The sequence below is a fragment of the Hippoglossus hippoglossus genome, chromosome 15 (genome assembly GCF_009819705.1).
Source record: "Hippoglossus hippoglossus isolate fHipHip1 chromosome 15, fHipHip1.pri, whole genome shotgun sequence".
In the NCBI taxonomy this organism is placed as follows: Eukaryota; Metazoa; Chordata; class Actinopteri; order Pleuronectiformes; family Pleuronectidae; genus Hippoglossus; species Hippoglossus hippoglossus.
The window spans coordinates 13,337,015-13,359,818 of record NC_047165.1 but is presented as its reverse complement, the minus strand read 5'-3'; the positions used below and the strand labels follow the sequence as shown (position 1 = coordinate 13,359,818).

The following is a 22,804-nucleotide window of genomic DNA, read 5'->3' as shown; positions in this document are numbered from 1 at the left end:
ATGTGCATGCCTGTCTTTTTTGAAAGTTTTGCAACTGATCTCGGAGCTGTGTTAGAAGCTTCAAATGAAGTTCAGAGGAATTAAACCATGTCACTTATTAGTCTGATGTGAGCATCTCAACAGCTGCTTCAAATACCATCGGTACTAAGATTGTGTCACATTTCAAGCTTTCTCGTTTGGTTGTATGTAAAGAGTTCTCTTTTGAAAAGAAAGTGTGGCATAAGTAATGCATGCAAGCCTTTTTTTTTCCACATCAGTGAATGTTCAGTCATGGTTGTAAAGCCACATTGCCTTGTCCGTGTTTACATTCTCCCCCACTGACCGTTTTAATCCTCCTCTCGCGGTTTGTTTAAAGCTGCAGCGAATCTGTAAATAATCACTTCTCTAGTTTTCTCTTACTTCTAAACATTTGCCTTTTTTATTTGCTTCTTGACTGAATGGATTTAGTGCACTTTATTATTAAGATGGTATGAAATCTTAAAGAACCATAAGTTACAACTAACCATACTTATGTGCTGTCACTCAGGTGTTGTAATAATCTGTCTCACTGTTCCTCTACTTTTTCCACACACACAACTTTATAAAGCAGTTTCACATGATTAGATCTACAAATAAATCGATAATTCTACTTACAGTCTGACAACAACAAAAGCCATTGTTGGATTTTTTTTTGTTTGTTTTCACAGTTATACATGTATCACAGCCTGGAAGCGTGCCACAGAATTGTGCACCTGATGTTATGTGTGTGTGGGGGAGTTGATTGTAATCTGACTTAAATAAAAGAAATAATTGAAATTGTACCTTCTTTTTTTTTCCTAGGGCATCCAGTGTACAATTTCAAATGAAAGTTTACCTCAAAACAGTATTATTCGTTACATTTGTTCAGAATTAAAAAGGTGAGATAATAAAGAAATGTTATGTTGTTGCTAAAACATGGTGTTCACCTTCATTAGTCAACGATAGGTATGCTAGCTTTTTAACAGGGCTATAATGTGTGTATACAATGTGCATGTGACAGTTGAGTTGGAAGACAGGTGTTATATCATAGGTAGAATTGTTACCCTGACAACCTGAGAACTGCCATGTTCCCATCAGTCCCAGAAATAGGCCGTGATATTTACTCCATTTGTTTGACAATTTCAGCTGTTAGTGAGCAGGATTACGCAACAAAACGACTGAAGAGATTTCCATGAAAGAAAGAACGCACGTGGGCCACTCTGGAGTGGATCTAGATATAAAGACATATCTGGTGCCCATTCTGCTTTTATTTACTTTTCTGACACAATCTTACATTAAAAGACAGCTCGGTGCAAATATGAATAAAAATCCACAGCTTGATGTGATCTGTGTTCCTCAAAGAGTTGCATGCACATCCAACATCCTTAAACAAGTGTATGATTTTAAAGTATGACAGTGACACAGAACAAGATACTGAACCGATTCAACCAACCATATTTCATCAGGAATACTCTTTCACTTTTGTTCGGAGACTCCTGTGCCGATCTCACAAAGTGTAACCTGGTAATAAAGCTATTAAGACTGCAGTATCATCCTCAGTAGACTATCTCCTGACACATTATGAATTATTCAGTGGGTAATCAGCGCTGGACTGAACAAACCTTCAATGAAGCACTATGCTGTTCTGTCCTAAGTGCACACAATGTGTAGTGGGTTCACACAATAAAAAAAAAAAAGAATCCATATTGAGTGTGGAAGTGAAACTTGATCATGCATAGACACCACTCTAATATAGTAGTGAGTTGTGATTGATTGTATTCTTGGCCCTAAGTTTAAGTGTGGCTGTATTTGCTACGTAGTGGCTGGTGTTTCTGCTACAAGTAGAGTCACAGTTTGTACAGATTAGTGGTATGTAAGACCTGTTTGTATGTTTTGGGTTCTTATTGACCGCCATTGGCTTGTGAGTCCTCCAGTTTTTGGTGATCCATGATCTTGATGTTCCTTTCAGCATTTGCAACGTTCCTCAGCAGGGTCTCCAGCCTCCGCTTGATCTTCTTCTGGTCCTCCAGAGAACAGCTGATCACAATGGCCTGGAACTTTTGGTCAATGGGGACGGGCGGCGCCTCGGTCACGCAGGCCGCATGCAGGGCTAGCAGCTGCTGGCGGCTGTCGTCCATGTCATCCAGCAACTTTTTCACGATTTCGTCGATTATAGACGTGGCCTTGTTCAGTGCGTCCTCCTGCAGGGAGTTTCTGATTGTGCCAATGGAGATCTCCACAGACAGCGTCCGGCCAAGTAGACGGTTCGCGGTTAAGTTTAATTCTTCTTTCTCCCCTAGAAGACATGAACCATGAAAAATCAATGCAGTGTCTCCACATAAATAAAATACACTGGTAATAAGAAGTAGAAGATATGTGCAATCTACTGTAGGAGGCCACACTGTCTATGTGTTGGCCCACAATAAGGTTGTTGTCCTCGATGAGTGTGTTTCCATGTTTTTGCTCCATTTTCTTCCCATCATCTGAAGACAATATAACCCAGGTCAATGTAATTATCCTATTGCATGCTGGGGTGTTGGTATAGGCTCCACTCAAGGGAACGTAACGTAATTTTGGGTTGAACATTGGTGGGTTGAGGTCAAACTCTATTTTCAAATACTCATAGGTTATTTCAAAATTATTATTTCTTACACTTCAGGGTCTCCGTAGCCTTTTGTATTAGAACATCTTAAAAATATAGGTGGAAAGCAAACTCATTTTTCTCATCAAGTCTATTATCTGAGGTTAAACTTCAATCTTCTTTAGGGTGGGGTGCAAAAACTCATGTTGTTAAAACCCCCTGAGATTCTCGAACACCACCACCCAGCTATAACACAGCTTTCAAAGCATAACCTCACTGGATCAAAATGTTACAGCAGCTGCGAGAAAATGCTAAAACGCACAATACATACAATGTTGTGCAGGCAATTGTGTAGTTATTTATCTCCCTGTAAAGCCAGCGTTACAAACTCATGTGTAATCAGAGTCTTGTGGGCCTCACCGGCGCAGATGTTGTGCATTTCTTGACTGCCCTGTACAGACTGGAGCATTTCCAGGATGCACTCCCTTTCCTGCTCCATGGCTGATGCTGCTTCACGTAAAGACTCCACCCTGAGAGACACACACACACACACACGTTTGTACTTCTATCTTAGTGAGGACACTCATTGGCATAATGCATTCCCTAGCCCCTTACCCAAACCTTAACCATCCAAACTAAATGCCTAGCCCTAACTTAACTCTAATCTAAACCTAACCCTAACATAAACCTAATTCTAAACCTAACCCTAACCTAATTTTAACGCTAACCTAAACCTAATTCTAAAAATAACTAGCCTAATTTTAACTCTAACCCAAACCTAATTCTAAACCTAACCTAAACACAATTCTAAAGACAAGTCTTAACCCTCAAACATCCCGTTGAAAAAGTGAGGACCGGTCGAAATGTCCTCACTCTGTGGGTTTATGTTTAAAATGGTCCTCACAAAGATACAAGTACAGGAACACACCCACTTACATCATCATGATCTCACAGTGAAGACAATGGTTACCACAGTGGGACGGTGGATGGAGGAAATCACTGCTTTTCCATGTGAGGATACAATCAAATCTTATTTTGTCACAGTGCAGCAACATTTGTTAATGACACGTGATCTGCTGCATTTATAAAAGGTGTGACAGCCTCATCTTTAAAAGTTATTATTACATTTCCTAACTAAATAGCCAGGTTGACTTTAGTTATAAAACAGCTGACCAGGCTTCAGCAGACAGCTCCGGCACTGACTGCACATTTCGCACATGGCTCCGGCCTGTTGCTTCACTCTACCTCATTTCCAGCTGATCCAAACTTTCCAGCAGTCTCCCGGAGCGATCCGCCATGGACAGCGTCCTGCTGAACTTGTTGCACAGAGGCTCGTTCATCTTTGCGTGAATTTTCGCCTGAGCCATGATGGTGAATTAATAATCTGATGTTTATGATCGGTGTCTCCTGTGCGCGGTCTCACGCTCCTTGTCGTCCGGCTGACGGTCAGTGAGTGCGCCCCCGGGACAACATGTCCTAACATGGGCTGTGGCTTCCTCCAGCGACTCCTCTCAGAAGCTTCCCGAGCAGCCCAGAGCAGAGGCGGTTCCCAAAGTCTGGTTCGAGGACCCTTCAGGTCCCGAGAAGCTTCAGTGGGCCCCAACGAACACTTGGACTGAACTACAACGTGATTTACCAATGTCCAAATGAAAAATACCTTTTTATTTGCAGTCGAGGGTCTTTTCATTTGGTTCCATTGCAGTGCTCATTATTAAAGTTTATGTAATTCTTGCTTCAGCTCGATTTGAGATGGAGTTTTTATTACCTCCCAGGGTATATGCAGCAATCCTGAGATTAAATTCAATACTTTTCAAGACCTTTTTCAAGACCCCAGCGCCACTATGAGCTGTAACCGGTTACATCAGCGACACACCTTTAACACAATTGAGTTTGAGATTGCAAAATTAAATGTTAGTTTGACAGAACTTCTATGGAGCACTGTGTCAACACAACAGAAATCAGATAGGCCAGGAGGGAAAAAAGCTCAAAAGAATAAATTGAGTTACTAAGGCAAAATTTATTTTAACTTAAAAAAATAAAGTATATTTATAACAATAACATGCTCACTCACTCACTCACACATGCACACAACAGTGTTTCCCACAGGATTTGGAGAGATCATGGTGGATGGACCCTGGACCCTCTTGGAAGAAGATTTAGTACATTTTAAAGTAAAGATGCATCAATCTGGTGCACTTTGAGAGAAAAATTAAGAGGCTAGATTGAAATTAATATGGCAGTCAGAATCTGGTGTGAAAAACACTGCAAAGACACACTGAGCAGTAAATGGTTCAGTCAACTCTGCAATAGGCACTTTTATAATACTTTAAATAACACTATTTTTGCAACATAAATAACACAAATCAGATCAACATTGTCACTGATATAATGGCGATGTCGGGAAACATTTCTTTGAACATTTCTGAAATTCCTTCATTGGACGTGAGAGAGTGGTGTTTTCCTGTTGTGTCGAGACACCACAACACTTCAACACAGCAGCGTTGGTGTGGCTCCCAGCGTCACTCTGAGGTCTGTAGAAGTTGAAGCGGCGGCAACTGAGTTAACGTTAGCAACGCTAGCAGTAACGTTAACGTTACTAGCTTCAGCTGTCGTACGCGTACTGGGTGGTGTAACAACGTTAGCCGAGGAAGGTGTTGCCCAATGCTCGATGGACAACCGCTGTCTGCGTGCCGCAACGGATTTGTGGCTAGCGCCTTGCATATGTGACCGGAGAGCATTGATCCCCATTGAAGCTGCACTCATTTTCTTTTTACAGACCTAACAGTAAGCCTCCCGGTCATTCCCAGCGACGGAAGATTCGACAACGACAAGCGCCATTCACGCCGCGGTCTCGCGCTCTGAGACAAACGTTGCCTAGCAACTCCGCTCGAGCCCCGCCCCCGCTTGAACGCCAGGTATTTTTTTGTTTGTCTGTTGTGACGACTAGAATAAATTAATTCAATTTGAACGCAGCAGCGACGGCCAACTGCAGCACTGCAGGGCATGTATTGACAACTCCAACAATCTTAAGAACATCAGTAGTCGTGGTAATGTTGCCTTCAGTCAGCCGTCATTCGGTGACGCACGTAAGGCAAATCTTTCGCTCACCTAGCTTATTTTCACATCGTTTTTCATCTCGATGTCGAACTCTGACAATGATTATCAACAGGAAGTTTCAGACCCTAGCATCAATCTGCTCCAAGAGATCGCATCCAATCCTTAGGGTGGAGGGCGCATGACCCTTCGTCTAGCGAACACATCAAATCTCGTACAGAGGAGGCTGATTTCCTCATTGCTAAGCTTCAACATAGCGGCATTGTGCCAGCTCCAGGCCTGCCTCCTTCTCAGCTTCGCGAGCTAGCGGTTCAAGCAAGCTTTTCATCGATTCTACCTGATTGACGATCCAGCGACCCCACCCGGCTCTAAAAAAAAAAAAGCATATGCAGCCTCCGCTTCATGCCCAGCGGACTTAAGTGCCATGCCTTCTTGGTACAACCAGCAAGGCACAGGTTCACTCAGTTGCTGCAGATCCCAGATCTATTCTGCCTTTGTATCTGTTTAACAATTTCTCAACAGCTTCTTCTACAAGCTGATTTGTCATAAAATGTCACTAAAGACAGAAATGTCTTTCAACTAAATGACACAAATGTCTTTGATGTCCTTAGAAATTCAGGGTAATGCACCTTAATGTCACCTGCCAATAAACCGAACAAAGAACTTGTTCAGTCTTTAGGGACATTTTATATGTTTAATCTCTAAAGGTATAAGCGTAGATCAAATCTGCTTGTTAGTGGAATCTGTTGAACAGATACCAGGACCGAAAGACACCCAGCTTACAGAGAACAGAAGAACACCGAGATGATGGAGAACACAGTCCGATTTTCAGAGAACACTGAGATGATACCAGGTCAAATGGCCTTCTTACCTGATGAGATTCCAACAGATAGTCAGATCGTATCAGACAATACAAGTACACAGTCTGACTGTGAGATGACAGACATAGAGATGGAAGTCCGGACATATATCGCCTTGGTGGTCGTGGATGTCTTAAGAAAGTGTAAATCCAAATCGGACTATGGAGAGAAGATTACCATCTGCCAAGCATATCAGCTGATGAATGCAATCATGAAAGACTACCCTGTCACGGAGTGGGTTTTCCCAAATGTGAGCAGCAAGAAAGTGGCTGCTAAAGTGTATGATGAACTGTACGGAAAGATGCACAACCACTTGAAACACATGATACATTTTCAAATACCAGCTGTGAAGGCCTTAATTGTGGATTGCTTTCGAAAACATCTCCGGAATAATTCAGGAAAGCGTAAGCATGACTAACCTAGCAGTTTCAAGTCCAATTTCCTTATGGGTGGGACTTGTGGACTATTAGGAATAGGAGCTATATTTGGAATGGTCATTTTAGCTATTAGCTCTTTGAGAAAAACATGACATTAAGTCTACTATATTCATTCTGCTGCGGTGATCAAGTTGTGGCAATTGACCTTGCCACGGGGCTCTCCCACACACAGCCAGAGACACACGGGTTGCTTTTAAGTCTTTCGCCCCTATACCCAGGTCGGACGACCGATTTGCACGTCAGGACCGCTGGCTTCACCGCCAGCCTTGGTGCAGGGACAGGGGGAGTCGGCTTCACCGCCGACCCTGGTGCGGGTGCAGGGGACGCTGGCCCTACCACCAGCCTTGGTGCCGGGGCCGGAAGGGGGTTGGAGACCGGAGCATCCGTCGACGTCACCACCGACGCACCTCCCAGAGCCGCGCCCTCCACCAGTGCTGAGCGGGGGCGCGGAATCGGCGGCACGCCGGTCGCCGCCCGCGGCCGCGAAATTGGGGCCGCGCTCACCGCCTTCTTCGGCGCGGTGTGGCAGGCTGGAACCGGAGCGGGTCCCAACCGGGCCAGCTGACGCTCCGTCCGCATCGCCTCCATCTCCCGTCTGGTCCTCGCTCTCTCCTCCCGGTACGCCGTCACCAGGTCCTCCATCATCGGGACCAGTTCCCACACCGCCTGCTGGTCCACGTCTGTGGCTGTGTGGAGCCCCACGTTGGGTGCCAGTGTGGCAATTGACCTTGCCACGGGGCTCCCCCACACACACAGCCAGAGACACACGGGTTGCTTTTAAGCATCTTTATTCCTCAAAACATAAATTCCAATACAAACTTAAACTTCTTGAGCTTTCCAGCTCAGTGTCCGGGACTCTGTCGGAGAGTGTCTCAGTCTCTGAGTTCCGAGTCCTTCCTGAGGCAGCGCAGAGGAGGACCAATCCTCCTAAGCAGGAGGACCAATCAGCTAACAGCTCTCACCTGCGCTGATTGATCCTCTATGAGCAGGTGAGGGTGCTCTCCCAGCCCCCTCACCTCCACACAAGTGTTTTCACCACATCGACACCAGCGTTGGCCCTTATGATGAAAAGCTCTCTGGACAGCTTCATTGGTGTCTTCTACGTGTACGGCTCTGCCTTTTCATCCTGAGATGTTGGTATTCTTTTTGAAAACCTGTACTTAGAGCCGTCCACTTTCACAGAAAGTCTGTCACTAGGTTTTCTCCGGGTGCTCCGGTTTTCCAATATATTTTCTAATAAAATTTTAAAAAGTATATATACATGTAGTTTGGTCTTGAATTCACTCCACAATAAACTGAAAAACATTGCTTTGAAAAGGTGTAAAATAAAATATAAAACTATGTGAGAGCTGAGGGTTTACGAGAATGGGACAGACGGACGGACCTTACAACACAATGCCGACGACCACTGGATATTACAGAACTATGGAGGTTTGAAAAACTAAAGATGATAGCTGTAATGTCCTTATCAAGTTTATCTTTCTGCCACAGTCTCTTCCAGCCAATCACGCGGCTGCTGTCGAACTTTAAATCCCTTCTCCTCTTTTCTGCAGTCAGCCGTGATTCGGTGACGCACGTAAGGCAAATCTTTCGCTCACCTAGCTTATTTTCACATCGTTTTTCATCTCGATGTCGAACTTTGACAATGATTATCAACAGGAAGTTTCAGACCCTAGCATCGATCTGCTCCAAGAGATCGCATCCAATCCTTAGGGTGGAGGGCGCATGACCCTTCGTCTAGCGAACACATCAAACTGTACGGAAAGATGCACAACCACTTGTTATACCAGGACCAACACCAGAAGCATCAAATTCTGACAACCCTGAGAAATGCTTCACATTATTTTTTGAGGACCAAATCATCGACGAAATCGTGACATGGACGAACATCCGTATTGATGCTGAAGCTACGAAATATCAGAGGAGAACAGCTACAGTTCAGAGAACAACAGCAGCAGAGGTGCGTGCGATGCTGGGGATTTGTATCTTTAGTGGTTGCCAGATGGACAACCATCTGTCTACTAAAGAAATGTGGAACCCTGGTACTGGTGCACCTGTGTACCTTGCTGCTATGTCTGAGGGTCGCTTTTCGTTCCTCCTTGCCTCTCTGCGATTTGATGACCCTGAGACACGGCGGGAAAGACAGGCCATGGACAAATTTGCTCCCATTAGAAAATATGGGACATATTCATTGACAACTGTAAAAAGTTGTATGTGCCCAGGGAAAACATAACTGTGGATGAACAGCTGCTGGCATTTAGAGGGAGGTGTCCATTTAGGATGTACATCCCCAACAAATCTACCAAATATGGAATCAAGCTTGTCCTTGCCAATGATGTCCACAGCAAGTACCTGCTGGCAGGGATACCATACCTGGGGAAGCAGGTGACACAACCACAGGGTGACCAAAGTCTTGGCCATTATTTCACCAAGGAGCTGACCAAGCAATATCACCAGACAAACAGGAATGTGACCACTGATAATTGGTTCACCTCTGTGCCACTGGTGATCGACCTGCTGGAGAACTGTGGCATGACCCCTGTGGGGACGGTGAAAGCAAACAAAAGGGAGATCCCACATGTGATGAAAGATAAAGAAAATCGCACACCAGGCGCCAGTGCTTTTCTTTTCACCAAATAACTAACTTTGGTGTCCTTCCTCCCTGACAAAGCTTCAAAAAATAAACTTGTCCTGCTCCTGTCATCCATGCACACACAACCAAGCATAGGACCCACTCGCAAGCCTGAAGTGATCGAATTTTACAACCACACGAAGGGAGGTGTCGATACTTTCGACCAGATGTGTGCTCACTACGGCTGTGGAAGAAAAACCAAGAGGTGGCCATTGAGTGTGTTCTATGGCATGATGAACGCTGGTGTGATAAACTCGTGGATCATACACAAGGAGAATGCCATGAAGAGAGGTGACAACCAAATGAAGTCATACAGTCCCAATACTTTCAATACAGTTCATTAGGATCTCTGGATAATTTCGAGAAAAATGTCCAGAAACTCTAGATATTGTAACATCAAAGTTAAGGGATTTTTTCTTGTTCCACACCAAAGCCTTCCACCAAGTTTGAATTAAATCAGTTTTTGCATTATAGTCAGACGATTGGCAATAAAAACATAACCTCCTCGGAACCGGGAGTAACACAGGGATCATGTGTTTTATAGGTTCTTAAACCAATTACTATCTTGCCGCTGTCTATGTTCTACACTACTGGCTGCATGAGAACTGCCTCTTCTCACCAGAGTTTGAAATTAGACTGCAGCTGACAAATTCCACAACCAGGGAGGTTCGATCCTGATTAATTTGTTCCTCAAGTCCATTAAGACTCTTCGTTTACCAACTGGACCACGATCACTCTACTGTTTTAAGATGTTTCACAGTTTTCTTCATTATATTTTTTTTACTTTAATCAAACGACCAGGGGGATGTGCATGAAAAGTAAACAAGCAAGCACCTAGCTTCATCCAGATAGATGTTATGAAATGTATTTTTGTGTATTGTGTACCCTGCGCTCCAAATTATATCACAGGAGAATAATGTGTCTCTTAAAACTGTTGATTTTAGAAGAATTCAGTCACATGTTGACGACTAGTGTGACAGCACTTCAAGATATATTGGTAAATGCAATTCACTGGATTTCATGTCTGCGCTGAAAACAGAGATGGCAACTGGAGACACCAGCTCTTTGCACAGCGGTCACAAGTTCAGCCATGGCATCTTGCAGCGTCATCAATGCCATCTATAGCACACGTGTCGACACACAGGAGTGTGCATGAATCAACGGTTACAAGGGATCTGCCAACGACAGCGGGATCAGGGTGGCACTCTGTGTTCCGAGAGGAATTCTCTGTGATGTCCTGTCGATTATTTAACAATTACAAATGAAGAAACAGGAAAAATAACAACTAATGCTTATTTAATATACTTTGAATACAATGACAGTGTACAGAACATTTCAATGCAATAACTGATGAAATGTGTCACAGAAAGCTTTCCCATCATTAGAATTCCAGAAGACTTCTTTGAAGAGCTTCTTCTATCTCTGTACATAAAAAAAACAGATAATACAAATCTTTTGTTACAGAAGTTCAAATAAAACATTACTGAGAGCATCTTATGTTGATAAGTGTGAGATTGTCTTTCCGCACATTACATTTTTTTATCTGACTTTTAATGCACACTATTAACATTATGAAATGTGCCAATATCTTGAGTCAATACTTTTCCATACCTGTGGACTCTCTTGCTTCTTCTTCAATCATAGACATCGCATTCTTCATTTCCTCATCCGACTCATCTGTAACAGAATAAACGATAAAGGGTAAATGTAACAATTAGTAGAAGCTTACAGACAAATGTTATTACGTACACCAAGCAGGTTATGTTTTCAGCCCTGTCCATGGGTTTGTTGATTGGTTAGTTTGTCAGTAGGATTCTGCAAAAACTGCAAAACGGTTTTCCATGAAACTTGCTGGAAGAATGAGACATGGGCCCTTTGAAATTTCGGGTGTATACAGCTTGGTGCAGCTTGAATCTAAGGGGACTGTGGGGCCTTGGAGGAGATATGACATTTGAGCTCCTATATAATGTAAGGCACTTCATATCTTTCAGCTTGCAGATGTATTTTGAGCTGAGTCCTAATTTAATCAATAGTTGAACCAGTTTCATGATGAACATATTTCATAACTTTTGGAAACAAATTTCAAAACAGAAGCACTCAAATGTGATATCATTTAAAAAATACTATGCTACACTGCCTTTGCTTATTTGTCTTTTTGTTCCTATGCAGCATGAGTTACAGTTTATTGCCTACTTTCATTTGCTTCACTCTCTTTGTTGTCTTGAGAGATGTTCAAAAACGTCTCCCTTGTCTCGTCTTCACCCTCTGCACATGACAATATAAACACACAAGTAAACGCAGCATGCAAACAAACAGCAGATGATTAATGTCAAAGATGTGATGTAAACTCATTTACCGTTGTTGTCTGCTTCGATCTCCACAGCACTGAAAATATTTGCAGTGGCAGCTTCTTCTTTGATGTTTTTCTCACAGGTCTTGGAGCTCCTGCAGGGTTCCAGTGCACAGTGTTGGGAGTGGTAGTGATTGTGGAAACTCTGCACACTCTCAAAACTCTCCGGGCACTCTTTGCATTCTACATCAAAGGTCTTGTCCAGGTGCAAGGCGGTGTGTTTCATGTGGACGTGAGTTTTCATCCGTGCATAGGAAGGCACGGTTACATCACACGGAGCACAGACATACTGACATCTACCCTCGGCGGCCAGATTCCTCATGCACTGTGTATATGTAGCCTTCATTTCCTCCTTGCTCTTTTCGGAACTCATGCACGGACACGTAAGCCGACTGGCGCTCTTGGCAACAGCAGGCTGAACGACGTCTCCATCATCCATTCGGAAGTAGTCCCTACTGTGGAGACTCTTGTAGTGCTCCAAGAACTCGCCCTCAACTTCGAACTGCATGCTGTCGCAGAGGCCGCAGAAGTGGGAGCTCTTAATCTGGCCGTCGTGCTCGTTCACACAGTGTCTCCGTACGGTGGACTCCTTGAAGAACTTCTGAGGACAGTGTCCACAGATGAACCTCTGAAAGTTGTGACTGCTGGCGTCGCTGCAGTGTTTGTACGCGGCCGCCTCCGAGTCAAAGATGTCCTCGCACATCCTGCACATCCAAGTCTGCTCTGCTTTCGAAGAAGATGGCTCCGCTGTGTTCTGCTGGACTGTGAAGGACTTGGAGGATGAATGAATGGAGACATCGTGGCTGGTGGACGGCTCGGCATCGATGACTGTGGCGGCGTCCTCAGACACTTCTTGTTCGGCAAAGTAGGTGTGTCCACTGTGAGCTTCTGTCACGTGCGACAGGATGTCTTCGTGCCGAGGCATTTCCATCTTGCACTTGCGGCAGTAGAAGAGAAAGTTGGAGAGATGAGCTCCCCCGTGAAACCGGCTCATATGCAAACGGGTAATTGAAGACTCTCCCATGTGTTTGCCACAGACACCACACTGATGGAAAATCTGGTTTATAGCCATGAGATGCCTACTGGCTGCATCCTCCTCCAAGAACTGCAGACCACACTCGCAGAACCACGCTGTTGTTGGGTTCCTGCTCATGCGGCCATTCACACTTGGGCTAAGTCGCTTGCGTTTGGCTGGAAAACCTTCGTCATCGTTCTTCTTGCGTGTTCTTTTTGGTGTTTCAAGGCCAGTGGACTGTATTGCCCCCCGTGCCCCTTTAGCCATCCTGGCGTGCTGCAGAAGTGCATTGCCCATCGTCTGGTTGATCTCGACATCGTGCTGGGTCGATTCTTTGTGGCGCTCGATTTCATCTTGGCTGAGGAAGATCTGACAGCAGAGGGAGCACTGCCCTCGCACCTGCAGCTGTTTCATCACCTGACCTATTGTTATATCAGCTTTGGCCACTGCACAGCCCTGTCTGCAGAACACGCTGAAAAAGAAAATGAGGAAGTTTTATAAAAATTACCAACACAATGAACATAAAATCGGGGCATTCTATCCAAACACTGTAACACTGCATGTTAGAATAAGCTCTTACTTACTTAAAGTGAGCTTGAGCTGCCTGATGCGAGATCAGTACTTTGTGACATAAAGAGCAGCGGACATTGAACCGTACATCCTTGCACAAAGCAGTGAGACGGTTCTTAACATACTGTGGGACCGGAACCGGCATAGGTTTTCCTCTGGGTTCTAACAAGACGACAAAAGTAAAATGTAGACACACTCCTGTTAATAAAATACCTCCTGAGATTTGATTATGTGTAGTTTTGATGAAAATTGTTCCAACAAACCATTCATGGAAAGAGTCTCTGTGAAGTGGTTTTTGGTCGACATGTGCTGAAGGCACTCGTCTCTGAGGTTGAAGAGGAGGTAGCAGGCAGGGCAGGCGAAACACACAATCCGCTGATAGGCCTGAATTATGCTGTGAGCATTATCAGCAGATGAATTTACCTAAGATTCAAAATGAGAGAAGTCTTGACATTTTACTCCTGTAAATTTATAGCAAACTATGACTTTCAAAATCTAATGGATAAAAAACATTGAGAGTGTATAAACCTTAGTCTCTAGATGTGTTCTCCATGCTTCTTTGGTCTGAAAGTGTTGACCACAGGCAACACAGGCAAAGAGTTCAGAAGGACATCCCTTCAGATTGATAGCTGGATCACAAGGGGAATGATCAAACCTGCATGCAAGATATTTTACTTCAAAATATGCAGATTTCGACACAGGAACATGGTTCAAAGCATTTGACCTACGCTGAAATGAACAGACGATTATTACCTTTTCAAGTGCCCATTAAGCAGTAAGGCGTTTTCATAAACACGACCACAGTTAATCACTGGACAAGTGTGTCTAGTTGAACTATTTATGGGGAAAGAAGCAGGTCTGCGCCTTCTTCCAAAACCAGAACTGATCGATCCAGGAGCGAGACCTAAATAAACCCAGAGGTACAGTGTAATCAGGTGGACAGAATCAGTCAAATAACACAACAGCAACAGATCTATTAAAACAAGTACAGCCATGTGATGAACGTGAGTCATTGCAGCAGCACAGAATATTAGAGAGGTAAAAGTATCAATGTCAGTGATACTGATCCACATTACCTGGCATCTTTAGCCACATGTCTACACAGTGCTTTGCTTCTCCATTAGCAGCACTGAAAGCCAACTCCTGCTGTCCATGAACTTTTTGTAAGATCTGCTTCTCCTGAAAAAAAAAAAAAAAGGCCCAGAGATGAATGATAACAGACAACATGCTATGTTTTTTACTAATTGGGAAGTCAGCAGAAAACCAGCAGTGTTTAATGATCTGCGACTATAATGTTGTATGAAGTGAGTACACAGATGTCTGTTCGTCAAAGCACAGTGGGTTTCACCAGTTTCCTATCAATTTTGTCCACAGGGTGGCACTGTTGCTATTACAAATGGCTTTCATTGAACCCACATAACAACACAACAATGAGACAATTACATCTTAGCTTTTTAAGTGGCATTTAGTCTTGAAACAAAAAAAGAAACAAGAAAAAACTAACAAGGGTTAGGGTTAGCATTGAAGTCACAGACTGGACTGGTCAAGTTCAGACACCTCCAAATTAAAAGGAAATAAATGATTCATTACGGTCTGACAAGCTACTAATGGTAGAAGCTTATTTTATGCTGAAGTGATCTTACCTTGAATGCTCTGCATTTATCTGCCCGTTCTTTTTTCTCCAGCGCCACCTGCTGTGCTAGTTTGTCCAGTGTAGACGAAACACGTGCTTTGTGACGGGTGATCTCATCTTCAAGCTATATCGGAGAGATGGGGCACAAACATTTGCAAAAAACTCTAAAGACAGGTATTTACCCTTTCCAATAAAAACTGTTCCATTCAACCACTCACCGCTCCTGTGAATGATGAACATCCCTCATCGTCGCTATCATCACTCAGCAGATCAATACATTCCAGCACAGGTTTTTGCTGGTCCTCCTGAAGCAAGTGTAAGACACTGTGTGAGTTAGTATTATACAACTCACCAGCATTCATCAAAGTCTGTAAACCTTGTACAATGAAGAAGGGGGGTGTAAGGCGGACATGCCCATAAAAACAGAGGAGATCTCTGTTTGAATCAATGCAACAGTCGTAAAATACATGTCCAGAGTTAAATTAAATAAATGTGATATATTCATGAATGAAGTACATCAGTCTATCAGGCTAGAACAATATTAGGGTGGAGTAATAAAACAATATTAATAATTATATCAATATAATTTTCAACAAAAGGACTACAACAAAGATTCAATATATATGGATATAAAGTGATGGAAATTGTGTAAGCAGACTAAAAAGGTGTTGCACATAATCAACCTCAGATTTGTCTATCAAGTGTTTGTCATTCTTTGCTCATACAGAAGAGTTTAAAACCACAACAAAAGAGGCTTTAAACTTAACAGTTATATCAATGTTTCATTTATCTCAAGTTCTATAAAAGATGTTATCTTGGTATATATATCTTGGTATATATATATTTTTGGTCATATTTAATCACTAATCAAGATGATTTTGCACAAATAGTGATCCTGTCAGGAACAGAAAATAAGCAAGTGCTTATCTTATCAGTTGAACCTATTGATTTAGTGACTGAGGGGGTAGAGCGGTCGATACTAATCTCTGAGTTGCCTCATAGATGCACTGTATGAATGTGTGTGTGTGTGTGTGAATGGCAATAACCTGTACTGTAAACTCTATATAAATACAGACCATTCATTAATAGATCAATGTACACATGACTCACAGATACAAACTCCACCTCCTCCACCTCCTCCGCCTCATCTTCGTCTGTTTGAACGGGAGAAGACATTTATCTGTGGAAAAACAACAAACTAATTTAAGTTTGCATGTAGAGGGGATACACGTTAACATAATACAGGCAGACAGATATTTAAACAGTAATGTTCACACACAACTGTAACTGTAGCGTTAGGGTTGTTGACTGTGGATCAGTCAAAAGTCGATAACAGAACTTCTCAGAAGGAAAACAACTATTTTTGAACCATAAATACAAGAACGGAAACGCTAGCTCAGCCAGCTCCCACCCAAACACAGCGTCCATATTCATTAGGTGAGGTTGTGCAAATAAAACGGTTTGAATGCTGTTAGCTGGCCTTTATTATACCCGTCATATCGGCCCAATGCACAATGATCTAAACACAACTTACTCCGGAGAAATTCACGTCAGTTCCACAAAATTCAACACAACCAAAGTCAGCATGAGGATAATTTCCTTCGTCGCGTGCCACCCTGCATCGCTCTTTAGTAGCGCCTCGTGTGGGTGGAGGCTAAACTACAGCCATCTCCGCTGCAGTTAAATGACGGTGTTGTTGCAGTACAGCCCTTTGACCTGTGGCAGCAGCACTGAGCACCGAGCTGCTGCACAAGCGCACCAGTGGAGAATGGAGAGAGAAGAACCCGCCACACAGGTCATCGTGGTTTGAGTGTAACACGGTAATGTGGATTTAACGTCACTCCGTGGAAGAAACTCGTGTTTTAGCTGCTTTAAAACACTTGAACTGAAATTGTGTTTCTACTCTGTTATTGTATTTTTTAACAACTTTAGCAATAGTGAAAATCTAGGGAGTTGCCAAACACCAGAGTAAATTGGACTTGGCTTGACTGTTAAATACTAAATATGGTCGAACCCAATGTGGATGAAGCGGAGCATCGCGTTACCTGCAGGTTCTCCTCTGGCTCCTGTCAACAGATGCAGTTTAGCGACAACTCCCCAAATCAAAACAATCGCAGCTAGTCTGGTCTGTAACGTCATGTGTAAATGGAGCGCTACTTTCCCTGCGCGGAGCGTGCCGCGAGGGAGGGGTTACTGGGTATTGAGACAAAAAAAGAGGTAATAATATCCGCCCGTCTGGATTCAGTTGTTCGGCCTGAAGTGCGAACCTGTCGCCAACTTTCACTGTAAATTCTCCCAGTCAGATGAATGGAAAACCGGATGCAGTTGAAAAATGTGGGTTACAGAGCAGTGTTTCCATAGTAACATACATTATTATAGGCATAAATTGGGTGACACAGATATCACCGCATACAAAGATTATGTTTGTAGATGGATAGATGGATAGATGGATAGATGGATAGATAGATAGATAGATAGATAGATAGATACTTAGATACTTTATTGATCACAATTTGGGAAATGATCATAGCAGCATGTCAAGGGGTGCACATAGAGCAAAGAACAAAAGGGACATGCGTGCAAAATTGCTGTAGTTGTTTGCATTTAAAGACAATGTAATGAGGTGGGTAGGAATATGACATACAAAATGAAATATGAATATAAGATGTGCAAATTCACAGTTATTGCAGGAGTAAGAAGAGAGTTTTTGTTTGGACAGAAACCATAAGACTCAGGGTTGTGAGAGTTCACATTTTGACAGACGTTAGGAGTTATAGTGTTTTTTGCTGTGGGCAGGAAAGATTTCCTGACCAAAATGTGTTGTCAGCCATTATAGGGTGTCCACCCTGGAGTAGTAACTGTAAGTTCACAAATGTTTTAATGATGCTTGTACAGAAAACCATTGTGATTATTTGGACATGTTGTAACTTGACGTCTTCAACATTAACGGCTGTGAGTAATGTGCTCCACCCAATACAAAGCCTCTTAGATTTGACTTCTTGAACCGTGTGTTGAAACACATGATCTGCAGCCCTGTGCAGGCGTCTTGCTCCTTATGATCATAGTGTTAATGCAACTGTATATATTTACATGTATTACATTAAGTATGAGTAGCCTATACATGTACATCAGTTAGATATACATGTACAAGAAAATGTTAAGATGTAAAATTAATAATAATAAAACTTGTAAAATGTGTTTATGTGTAAATATCAATCATTTATTATAATCATTAATGTAAACAAAAAATCGATGCACAAAACTCACCACACAAGACAATAACCTGCATTTGCATCCCACACCTCCTGGCAACTTTATTAGCTTCATCTACCGAATACAATCTAATGCAATTCAGCACAAAAGCTCTGCCTCATTATATCAGTACAAATCTTATAGTAAAGCCAATTCTTGTTAAAATGTCAATTTATTCAACTCGGTGTGTAGCCCAGTTAAACGAACACTTTTCAATTCAAGATTCCTGCAAACTACAACCTCAATAACAAACACACAGTAGAGTTGAATTAATGTCTGACAGTATACAGGAAAAACCAAACATTATCATTTGCTCACTATGGATATAACTATAAGGCATTTTTACCTAATTAAGTGAACCCTGAATGTTCTATATATCTGCATACATGACACAATGTAACTGAGCATATTGCCATAATATTATTATTGAATATTAATATTACTTCAATGACCATACATAAAAATGGCGATTACTTTTCTAATATATAGGAAAAATACACATCTATTGTATTTGATGATGTTATATAACAGGACACATGCACACAATACACACAAACAATATGGCTGTATAAGCTCATGCTAACATACTATATAAGTACTAATCAATATCTGGCTTTTTATTTGGGTGCAGTTCCTGACTTTGAACTTTTTTTTGGTTACTCCCATCACACTTTGCCTGCCTGAGTCTTTCTCTCTGACCGAAGGGGGTGAAAAAAGCTCTACATGATATCAGTTCATCCAAAAATGACATAATCCTTGTTGGATTATGATTAGATTTGGTTTCTATTTTTCCCCCCTAATCCTGCAAGTGTGTGATGGGCAGGGCACCTGCCTGTTCTCAGGGCCTGGCAGTGCAGGAGGCTATTGAAAGCAAACCTCTACATCAAAATATAGGAACAAACTGCAGTAGTAAAACATCTTGTGTCATCACAATATGAATAATAAATACAGGATGATAATGCAAAATACCTTCAATATTCAATATATATATAGTTGGACTGTTGAGTTTCACAGACTCATGTGAAACCATATACTGCTGGTATCACTGGTACAGGAGCATTATCTGCCAGGGCTCTTTGACTCTGCAGCACATCACTGCGATGCTCTGGAGAATCTGCTGACTCTCCCTGCTCGAAAGAAAAAAAATAAAAAAATAAATACAACTTGCGTCTCTGCTGAGTCATGCATTATCCCTGGCAGTAATGACACCGACAGTCCAAGCTGTCCACTGTAAAGCGTCCACGCTTCATGCGCACGGCGCGATGCTCCACGTACATGTCAGCTGGAGAGTTTATTCTCATCCTGAGCCTCCAGTGTCGCGTTGGCGGAGGAGAGGAGAGGAGCCGGCTGTCTGAAGGCTGCGGGGGTCCTTCCACCACACATCCCGCCTTATGATGATCGCTGCGGCGTTTCTGGTTCTGCTCAGGCCGTACAGTATTCAATGTGTGCTGCTGCTGCTGCTGCTGCTGCTCGGGACCATCGCGACGATCTTGTTCTTCTGCTGCTGGCACCGCAGGCTCCGTAATGGGAAACATCCAATAAAATCGGTGCTCTCCGGACGCGCAAAGAGCCGCGGTGAGTACCCGTGGCGCAGGCCGGGCAGGCGCCGCACATCTTCCTCCTCATCCCCATGTCATGTATGTGACGTTGATGTGTTTTCTGTGCGTGTTCGTAGTCTGTTTCTATCTACCATCTGCTGTAGCTCGCAGCGATACAGTCTGCAGCTTTTAGACGTATAGACACTGATCTGTAAGATGAAGTATAGTCTTCTGATGGTCTTAAGACGATTGAGCTTTGAATACCTTTTAAGTCTTCAATCTATTAAATGAACGTGTAACTTCTAAGTGACATGTCATGCTTGTTGGAAAATGTTTGATCGTAACATCTCCTCCTCTCATCTGCTATCTGCCCTGTAGTTGGCCTCCGAACGCACCATTTTCGATCAGAGGTACGTAGGATGAACTTTTCCCATTATGGGCTTGACTCCCCTTGATCATTTACATCTGATTTCTTAAGGACAAACTGTATTTTAAATATATTAATGCACAAACAGGCTCCATGTTGTGACAAAGTATAATGCGACAGATCAGACTATTTCCACTTTAATCGAGGACTGCATGACTATTTTAAGAAGCATGATGTGCGCAGTGCGCATGTGTTGTCAGTAAATAGGTGAGTCTGCAGTTTCATATGATGGAGATGAATCGAAACTGTTAGTATCGTGTTCTCGGAAGCACAAGGCTTGAAAGTGAGGTCTTAGTGGGCCCGACAGAAGGCTTCGTACTCAAATGTGGTCCATGTCTGATGCTCTCATGTTCAGCCCAAATCCGTCGAGCTCCTGTCGATCTCAATATCCGTTTTACGCACGTAATTTTCAAAATAAAATGTGGCATTTGAAAGCCTGTAAATATATTATAGCAAGCATGATATCTTTAAATCAAAACGGTTGACTCGTCTTCCTCACATCATCAATGCAAAGATTTGTCTGTAGTTTCATTAAAAGTGAAACTAAAATGGGTTGGTGATAAGACATTTTAGCACATAAGCTCGATATAAAGTGCCATATAGTTTTTAAGATTGTATTTGCATTTAATACATTGAGGTCATCTGTATTCTTTCTTACTTTTATGTGATTCTCTGTGGTTTTGAAGTCCCAAAAAGAAAAAGCTCCGAGGTTATTTTATTGAGCCACAGGACACTGAATCCCCAACAGATCAGGGCTGTAGCCGGTAGGTGTTTAGTTTCATGTTCAAGGACACACACAACAGGGCTGATAAATACCTTCAAAGATATAAAATGCAATAATAAACAGCTCATATAAAAACTCAGATCTAAAGACATGGTAGAAATGTCAAAATGTTATATTGAAATGTTTGCTTTCCCTGCATGTATTGAAGTTGCTGTGTCATCTTCCTCCAACACTTCTGGCTCTGAAATCTAGGTCATGAAACAGTGCCTCCCTATTATCAAGGCTGAATCGTATCACAATCATTTTCCACATTATGATGAAACCTTTTATTTTCTTCTGCCAAGACTGCTGGAAGTCAAACCTGCTTGTGTGCTTGACATTTGCTCCTGTTTCCCAGGGCTTCAGGCACAGTCCACGTCACGCAAGAAGGACCCTGCATGCTCGAGTGACAGAAGAAAAACCCAATCTAGTCGAGATTCCTGAGAGCGAACCCGATTCATCCTCCACCCTCAGAAAACGCAAAGTGAAGAAGAGGGTCCTGCCCGAATTTTACCAGTCTGTGCAAGTCACCCCCACACGCAAACCTGTAGGTACCAAGCTTAACTGTGACCATGATCAACCCTGGTGATAAAGTGATTCTATGTTTATCTTGCTCTGCTCCACAGGGACACAGGATTCAGTACGTTGCTCAAGGGCACAGGACAAGTGTCTACAGGGCTTGAACCCTCGTTGTACTATTGAGGTGCTTTGAAATGAAAATTATGTGTCGGTACTTTGTTTCCATATTGTCTATTGTTTAATCATTTCTAATAATACGAAAAATATACTGATCACAGATTTTGGGTGCAGTAGTGATTCGGGGATGAAGCCATGATATTGATGTCCCACCAATGCGATTGACCAACAATCAGTTTCATCTGTCAATCATTTTTATAGCATCAAATAACTATTAAAGTAAAAATTATTGGAAATATATGCACTTGAAATAGCATCAGTAATAAGAACTCCCTAAAATGACAAAAAAACATCTTTCAAAAATATTTATTTGACTTTTTATTTTGGTACATGTCCCATCCACTAACATGGAGGACGCAGGGTTTATGACCTCAGCCAGCCACCAGGGGGAGATCAAGATGATTTGGCTTCATCTTTGGGGAGCAGTTATCCCTCTATACAGTCAATGGTTTAGCCAAAAAGAAAAGAGGCTCCAAATTTATACTTGTTATAACAGAGTCTATAGAGTTGGCATTTGCCCCATAGGTGATCTACTTTAACTTTAAATAATCTGCCACAAGTCCCACATTTAGCATAAGTATAAGTTTTGTGTCTTAATATTTCCAATTCAATTTTCAAATCATCATCCTCCATTTGAGCAGACTTTGTGACTTTTGTTAATTTTGCTTTGGTCAGCGTGCCGGTACATGTCCTTTCTAATCCATTCTAAGTCTTCCAAAGAATTTACAGTGTTGCTATGGATCAGTAGCTCAGCTCTTTGTCAACTAACCACAGTTTAAGGCCTTCAGGCTTTCATGTTTCTATCTCTTCCTGTGAATTAGCTGCACTGATTTCAAACAAGAACACGTCACCTTCCTTCAACCAGCTTCTGGTATCGCTGGTGAGGAGAGAGACATGAAACACATGGGCTGGACTGGAAGTATTTACTTAAGGGGACGTGAATCAGAGGCATAAACACACCTTCCCACATCCACTCTTTCTTTACTGGTTTAATCTGAG

The 22,804-nt window shown here is 42.6% G+C and overlaps 3 protein-coding genes across 24 annotated transcripts in view; 1 reads left to right on the top strand and 2 right to left on the bottom strand.

Moving 5' to 3' along the window:
- Nucleotides 1-1,794: 1,794 nt before the first annotated feature.
- bag2 (BCL2 associated athanogene 2) lies at nucleotides 1,795-4,123 on the bottom strand. Its single transcript, XM_034608580.1, has 3 exons — nucleotides 3,824-4,123; nucleotides 2,999-3,108; nucleotides 1,795-2,293 (listed from the first exon to the last, which is right to left on the bottom strand). The coding sequence occupies exons 1-3, from the start codon at nucleotides 3,943-3,945 to the stop codon at nucleotides 1,899-1,901; spliced, it is 627 nt and encodes a 208-aa protein (XP_034464471.1). The 5' UTR covers nucleotides 3,946-4,123; the 3' UTR covers nucleotides 1,795-1,898.
- A 6,730-nt stretch (nucleotides 4,124-10,853) lies between these two features.
- Nucleotides 10,854-19,795, bottom strand: znf451 (zinc finger protein 451). 5 transcript variants are annotated; one of them, XM_034609601.1, is made up of 14 exons: nucleotides 19,657-19,795; nucleotides 19,351-19,508; nucleotides 16,240-16,309; nucleotides 15,348-15,434; nucleotides 15,140-15,253; nucleotides 14,573-14,675; nucleotides 14,250-14,400; nucleotides 14,025-14,151; nucleotides 13,760-13,919; nucleotides 13,511-13,658; nucleotides 11,918-13,398; nucleotides 11,755-11,826; nucleotides 11,173-11,238; nucleotides 10,854-10,983 (listed from the first exon to the last, which is right to left on the bottom strand). In XM_034609601.1, the coding sequence occupies exons 3-14, from the start codon at nucleotides 16,303-16,305 to the stop codon at nucleotides 10,943-10,945; spliced, it is 2,616 nt and encodes an 871-aa protein (XP_034465492.1). In that variant the 5' UTR covers nucleotides 16,306-16,309; nucleotides 19,351-19,508; nucleotides 19,657-19,795; the 3' UTR covers nucleotides 10,854-10,942. The 5 variants fall into 5 exon arrangements, with proteins under 5 accessions (XP_034465492.1, XP_034465493.1, XP_034465491.1 ...); XM_034609602.1 differs by lacking the exons at nucleotides 19,351-19,508; nucleotides 19,657-19,795 and adding an exon at nucleotides 17,175-17,299; XM_034609600.1 differs by lacking the exons at nucleotides 19,351-19,508; nucleotides 19,657-19,795 and adding an exon at nucleotides 16,664-16,854.
- The window catches only part of dst (dystonin), a 108,739-nt gene continuing 105,668 nt past the window's right edge, over nucleotides 19,734-22,804 (top strand). For 17 of the 18 annotated variants that reach the window (XM_034609552.1, XM_034609565.1, XM_034609566.1 and 14 more), the window contains exons 1-3: nucleotides 19,734-19,956; nucleotides 20,298-20,329; nucleotides 21,468-21,656. In XM_034609552.1, coding sequence (XP_034465443.1) covers nucleotides 19,773-19,956; nucleotides 20,298-20,329; nucleotides 21,468-21,656 — 405 coding nt within the window. In that variant the 5' untranslated portion in view covers nucleotides 19,734-19,772. The remainder of the gene's footprint in view (nucleotides 19,957-20,297; nucleotides 20,330-21,467; nucleotides 21,657-22,804) is intronic. The other variant, XM_034609555.1, reaches the window with a different exon arrangement.